Genomic DNA, 7,500 nt, shown 5'->3' on the forward strand with positions numbered 1-7,500 from the left:
GTGATAACACAACTCGTTATCATGCGTTATCATGCGTTAGTAGTGATAACACAACTCGTTATCGTGCGTTAGTAGTGATAACACAACTCATTATCATGCGCTAGTAGTGATAACACAACTCGTTTTCATGCATTATTAGTGATAGCGCAACCTGATATCATGCGTTATTATAACTCGTTCTGGTAGATTTGGTAAAAACAAAAGTTAATTCACTGCTCCATATCAATGCTTATGAATGGTAACTATTGTATAACAACCGTAGTAGGACAACTGATCCTGGAAGCAGGCTTCACCACAATAGAATCAACTGTAAACAAGCTAACTGTCCATGCTATTGAACTGTCCATGCTATCGAAGTCGGCCTCAGAAAACAGTACTGTTTGTTTCCTTTGCGTGCAGGCATGACTTTGCCTTGTCTTTGCCTCTCAGCCTCGTCCATTAATTCCATATAACAAATTAGATCAGATGAGATTAGATTAATTTAATCTGATCTAATCTGTATGACAGCACACCTCGGCGGCGGTTGTCCCTTGTCCTCCTGACTACCAGCAGCTCATTTTTCTCTCTAGAGGACCGTTCTAAACTGGAATATCTCCCACACCATACATCCTACTGAGCTAAATGCTTTTATTCTCCAAAGAAGACATTCAGGGCTATTAAATGGTATCACATATATGGGGGTGGGGTTTTTCCTCCTGGAAAATTGTGTCCATTTGACCAATTACATTTCAAGAAAAAAAGAGGAAGTCCCCAAAACCCCACCCCCATGACTTTGGTATCAATTAAAAGTCCTGAATGTCCTCTATAGAGAATTAAAGGAGTTAGCTCAGTAGTATGCAGGGTCTGGGAGATATTCACGTTTACAAATGTCCTCTTGAGGGGACAAAACGAACCTCTGGTAGCGCTAACACAACTCCCTTGTCCCTCTGGTAGCGCTAACACAACTCCCTTGTCCCTCTGGTAGCGCTAACACAACTCCTTTGTCCCTCTGGTAGCGCTAACACAACTCCTTTGTCCCTCTGGTAGCGCTAAGCTAACACACTCCTTTGTCCCTCTGGTAGCGCTAACACAACTCCTTTGTCCCTCTGGTAGCGCTAAGCTAACACAACTCCTTTGTCCCTCTGGTAGCGCTAACACAACTCCTTTGTCCCTCTGGTAGCGCTAACACAACTCCTTTGTCCCTCTGGTAGCGCTAAGCTAACACACTCCTTTGTCCCTCTGGTAGCGCTAACACAACTCCTTTGTCCCTCTGGTAGCGCTAAGCTAACACACTCCTTTGTCCCTCTGGTAGCGCTAACACAACTCCTTTGTCCCTCTGGTAGCGCTAACACAACTCCTTTGTCCCTCTGGTAGCGCTAAGCTAACACACTCCTTTGTCCCTCTGGTAGCGCTAACACAACTCCTTTGTCCCTCTGGTAGCGCTAAGCTAACACACTCCTTTGTCCCTCTGCACACAGATGAGCCCAGCATGTGCTATTTCTACGATGGCGACGGCGTGTGTGAGGACTTCGAGCAGGAGACCAGCGTGAGAGACTGCGGCCTCTACACGCCCAGCGGCTTCCTGGACCAGTGGGCGGCCGCGGTCGACGTCTCACACGAGGAGCGGCTCTACTGTCCCGCCGACGTGGCTGCTGGATACCCGGCCGTCACCAAGGTGAGGGTTCTGCTATTGTATCTCGTCACCAAGGTGAGGCTTCTGCTGTTGTATCTCGTCACCAAGGTGAGGCTTCTGCTGTTTTGCCTCGTCACCAAGGTGAGGGTTCTGCTATTGTATCTCGTCACCAAGGTGAGGCTTCTGCTGTTTTGCCTCGTCACCAAGGTGAGGGTTCTGCTGTTTTGCCTCGTCACCAAGGTGAGAGTTCTGCTGTTGTACCTCGTCACCAAGGTGAGAGTTCTGCTGTTGCACCTCGTCACCAAGGTGAGGGTTCTGCTGTTTTGCCTCGTCACCAAGGTGAGAGTTCTGCTGTTGTACCTCGTCACCAAGGTGAGAGTTCTGCTGTTGCACCTCGTCACCAAGGTGAGGCTTCTGTTGTTGCACCTCGTCACCAAGGTGAGGCTTCTGCTGTTGCACCTCGTCACCAAGGTGAGGCTTCTGCTGTTGTACCTCATCACCAAGCTGAGGCTTCTGCTGTTGTACCTCTATAGTATGATACTGTATAGAGATTGCCACTCGCAAGCTGGAGATTCCTAGGTTGTTTTTGTTTACTTTTGTTGTTGTGATAAATTGGGTATGGGCATGGACATATCCTGCAGGACATTATTCAAGGCACTGAAAGGGGAGTTAGTTTGTTTGTTTCCCAGAGGTGGTGACAGTTTGTTCTGGTGTGTGAACCAGTGAGATCTCTTGGCATGCCCCCATGTGAAAGCCTGCTCCATGCATAAGCCACACACACACACACACACACACACACACACATTAAGGACTTCTACTGTGAAGATTACATGCCCCCATGTGAAAGCCTGCTCCATACATAAGCCACACACACACACACACACACACACATAAAGGACTTCTACTGTGAAGAACACACTGTCCTCTGGACCTTGAGGTCAAGCACGCAGATTATTATCTGGTTTTTAATGAAGCATAAACCCTGGGAACACACAAACACTCAAACACTCAAACAGTCTCTCACACACATGCACACACACATACACACACACACACAGTAATAAGAGCCATCTGAAAATCCACAGTTGCTGAGAGTATTCCAGCTTGTCTTCTGTCATTCAGTCTGGGGAGCTGAATTCTGAAGAGGAATACCAGATACCAGAGAGAGAGAGAGAGATCTGGAGATGGACACATTCACACACACACACACAAACACACATAGAGAGAAAGATAGGGATGCATAACACACATGTACACACACACTCACACTCACACTCACACTCACACTCACACTCACACACACACACACACACACACACACACACACCCCTGAGTGTGAGAGGGCAGAGGGCCTGTTGCAGTTTTGATGCGCTAGCCTAGCGTCCTCATCAGATAAGGACCCGCTTAAAGATAGTCTCACGGCGGATCAGGGCCGGACCAGGGCCGGATCAGGGCCAGGATTGCTTTAAAAAGAGACATTTTTTACTGTGTTATTCCTCCGCAATGGAAACAGCTGCTGCAGGCAAAGCAACAGTAAAGATTAACGTGCAAGCCCTTCACGACTGCTGTTTGCGTTTGAAAGGGCCAGTCTCACACACACACACACACACACACACACACACACAGTAAAGAGGCGCACGGGGGAAGCCTCCGATGTCCAGCACCCACTTGCCCGCTCCTCTTTAACCTTCCCCCCCACACACACACACACACACACACACACCTTCCCATGGTTAATGTGGCATTTCATAACCTGAGAGGCTCCCCAGAGAAGCACCCTCTGCAGTGCAGAGACTTCTGAAGAGCCCTTATTCTCTCTCTGTCTCTCTCTTGCTGTCTCTCTCTCTCTCTCTCTCCTGTGCGTGCACGCGTGTTCACACTCTGATGTGGTCTTGGCACGATAGCGTCTAAGGTTCAAGATAATAATCTCATGCGTCCAGATGACAGTAAAGCTGTCTCTCTGAAATTACGCTTCAAGCTGTGTGTGTGTGTGTGTGTGTGTGTGTGTGTGTGTGTTCAAGTTCAAGTTCAAGTTCAAGTTCAAGATACTTTATATGTGTGTGTGTGTAGATGACTGTTATGGTCTGCTAGTCTTCAACAATCTACTGAAGAATGGATGGTAGGATGAGACCCAATCCAGTGCAACAGGGGAAAAGAAGAGTGTGCAAGAAAAAGAAGAAAAAGAAAAGGAGAAGAAGAAGAAGAAGAAGAAGAAGAAGAAGAAGAAGAAGAAGAAGAAGAAGAAGAAGAAGAAGAAGAAGAAGAAGAAGAAGAAGAAGAAGAAAGGGGTGATGTTTTAGTTTACAACGACCCAGAGATGTGAAAACGATCAGAATGGTCAATGTGGTGCTCCTGTTTCCCACCCTGGCCAAACTCTAAATCTGGACGCTCTCCCTTCCTAGCTGTCATGTCCCCTCCTACTCCACTCCGCTTAGCCTGAGCCGCATTTGAAGTCAGGAAGCAACGCACACACACACACACACACACACACACACACACCCCACACACGCATTTACCTTTACGGTATGAATTTACAGTCTCCCGACCGCAACTTTTTGATGTTGGCAGGCGTTGCTACTTCAGTTTACCACAGCTGCTTTCCATTTCAAAACAAACAGATCCCTTCTTGCGGTTGGGTCCTCCATCCTGGTGACCGAGGGAAGCGAAAGCTCACCTGTGAAAGCTCACCTGTGCAACCCCAGGAACATGGCGAGTGTTGTCCACCGAGTCCTGGCCACTTGGCGCCGTGTGTTAGGGCCCATTCACACTAGGTCCGCTGGACCGGACCTGGGTTCGTTTGGTCCGATGGTCCGGCTGTTTTTGATAGTGTGAACGCAACCGTACCGAACTCGGGTGCGGACCCGGGACCGGACTCGGGTCCACCTGAAAAGGTGGTCTCGGGTCCGGTTCGCTAGAACCCTGGAGCAGGTTGCTAAGCAAACGTTCTGAAGATTCTAAAGAATCTTTACCTTTGTCCTCTTCATTGCACTGCCTTTTGCTGTGTTGCCAAGTGATATTTTGTAAACAGAATTCTGGAAGTTCGTGTTAATTATGACGCAAACGGACCCGGGTCCGCAGACAAACATGTAATGTGAACAGAGACCAACTACGGCAGAAACAACCGCACTCAGGTCCGGTCCAGCTAAACGGACCTAGTATGAAAGCAACCTTAGTTTGAGTTTAACTCTATGACAGAACAAGAACCAAGAAGTATCACGAAGTCTGAAATACGAAGCAGCCATTTTGGGCCTGCTTCACCAAGGTCACTGGGGTCGCCACCCGTGCTCATTACACATTCGGAATGATGACGTTTGTTGTGTGGTTGCCACGACAGCGTGTTTGGAATGGCAGTGTTTGTTATGTTGTTTTCACCATGGCGTATTTGGAATGCCAGTGTTTGATCCGGTGTTTCACTGGTGCGTGTTGTGGAATATGCGTGTTTGTTGTGCTGTGTTTGTGTCGTGATGTGCTTACGCTGGGGTGGAGTGTTTTGGGGGGGGGTTGTTTTGGCCCTGAGAGATGCGGGGTGTGGTCCCACGGCTTCAAAGCAGGCGGCGATGCCCCCCCGCCTCTCCACACACACACACACACACACACACACACACACACGCGCGGGGAGACAGGACCAGGTGATAGCGATCTGACCCGATGCATCAAAGAAGAAGCAGCAGCTCAGCTCAGAGAAGCAGTGCGAGGGGAGGAGAGAGGGTGCTCCTGGGATACTACAGCTGTCTGCGCACACACACACACACACACACACACACACACACACACACACACACTCCTGGGATACTCTAGCTGTCTGCACGCCATCCCCTACCTGCTGTAGGTCACACAGATAGTGAAGGAGAGGTTGAGAGAGGGGCAGATGGATGGATAGATAGAGAGAGAGATTTGTTTGTCAGCTTTAGAGATCGTAGCTGAAGTTCAGTGCGGCATGTTAGTGCATGCTAATGCTAGCGTATAGCTAAAGTGAATCCAATGTGGTCAAGTTGGCATCATAAACAGAAAGGACAGAGAGGCATTTCATGTTTATAGTCAAGTCATTCCACTGTTAGGCCTCAAAGTTCACTAGAAATGTGTGCTCGTCTTCGTCACTAGACACACACACATACACACACACACACACACACACACACACACACACACACACTCTCACACACACATACACTCTCTCTCTCACACACACACACACACACACATTACCCATAAACACAGACTACTGGCTGCTGTCAGTCTGGCGAGACGGCCGGCTGGAGCGGAGTGATCTAACGCAGTGTGTGAGCGTTGTGCTTAGGAACATAAACACACACGCCGCCACTGTATGCAACAGCTGACTTGCTCGTGGTCTGGCCTCTTGAACTAAACGTGTGTGTGTGTGTAGTTTGTGTGTGTGTGTGTATGTATTGTAGTGTGTGTGCTCGTGTTCTGGCCTCTTGAACGAAACGTGTGTGTGTGTGTGTGTGTGTATGTATGTGTAGTAGTGTGTGTGCTCGTGGTCTGGCCTCTTGAACTAAAAGTGCACCGGCTTCGCCAACAGTGACATTCCACCTACCAGCACATGCGTCCAGCCTCTCCTCTCCTCTTCTCTTTCTCTCTGCATCATCCTTTTCCAGCCTCTCCTCTCCTCCTTCCCTCTTTCTCTGCATCATTCTATTCCAGCCTCTCCTCTCCTCCTTCCCTCTTGCTCTCTGCATCATCCTTTTCCAGCCTCTCCTCTCCTCCTTCCCTCTTGCTCTCTGCATCATCCTTTTCCACATCCCTCCTCCTTCCCTCTTTCTCTGCATCATTCTATTCCAGCCTCTTCTCTCCTCCTTCTCTTGCTCTCTGCATCATCCTTTTCCAGCCTCTTCTCTCCTCCTTCTCTTGCTCTCTGCATCATCCTTTTCCAGCCTCTTCTCTCCTCCTTCTCTTGCTCTCTGCATCATCCTTTTCCACATCCCTCCTCCTCCACCTTTGAGTTATTATTCCTCCTCTTCTTCCACTACTGCTACTACTACTAATGCTATCTTTTCCGTTTTCTGTTAAATTGTTTTGTCTTATCAAAATCATATCTGAGTGTGCCCACAGCATTATTGGATGGGAGAACATTTTCTTAAAATAGGGACACTTTTCTTAAAATAGGGACACTATTTCACACACACACTATATATTTGCTCATTACCCTTGTCTGTACAAATGCTAACTCTGCTAGAGAGATGCTAATCCTGTTGCATCTCAGGCTTGCGCTGCCACCTGCCAGAAAGGTGCCGCTAAGCCTAATATTCAGTACATTAGCACAGCTAATGGAAGCTAATGAGCTAAATGGCTAGATCCCAGTTTCAAAAGCACACTTGTTTAATGCTTGCATAATCCCCTAGCAGCAGGCCCTGGTCCAAGGCTGGTCCACCTCTGGCTGGGATCTGATCCAGAGTCCAGCAGAATCTGGACGGAGGCCAGATCATCTGGGCCTCTTCATAGGATCCCATTAGTAGGCGACGCAGTGACCTCAAGGGAAATGAATCAAAGCGTTGTTCATGTTCACACTCCTCGGGAACAGGCCTCGCCCCGGGCCAGAAGCAGATGCGTTTCTAGCTTTGTTTTTTTCTCCCTAGCCGTTCATTATCATGAAAACTAAAGCATGAGCATGCCAGTAAAGACGTGGTCGAAGAAGAAGATTCCTCCCTACCGCTGAAGTCAGCTAAGGGGCCAAACATCTGTGGTGGAGAATGACAGGACCACACTGGAGATTTGGGGATGATTAGCCTACTCTAGCGTTAGCATGTTGTGTGTGGCAGCATCAGTGTGCAGTTCGGGGATTTTTCTGTTAGCATATCAGTGTGTTAGCCTAAGTTGTAAAGCAGTGGGATCACTATAGCATATTAGCATCTGTTAGCATAAGTGTAGAG

General features: G+C 48.4%; 1 protein-coding gene across 1 annotated transcript in view; it reads left to right on the forward strand.

The window, feature by feature from the left end:
* Positions 1–7,500, forward strand: part of LOC134101191 (pappalysin-1-like) — a 98,615-nt gene that overhangs the window by 64,532 nt on the left and 26,583 nt on the right. The window contains exon 10 of the mRNA XM_062554789.1: positions 1,458–1,654. Within this exon, the coding sequence (XP_062410773.1) occupies positions 1,458–1,654 (197 nt within the window). The remainder of the gene's footprint in view (positions 1–1,457; positions 1,655–7,500) is intronic.

The sequence above is a fragment of the Sardina pilchardus genome, chromosome 14, assembly GCF_963854185.1.
Source record: "Sardina pilchardus chromosome 14, fSarPil1.1, whole genome shotgun sequence".
NCBI classification, from domain to species: Eukaryota; Metazoa; Chordata; class Actinopteri; order Clupeiformes; family Clupeidae; genus Sardina; species Sardina pilchardus.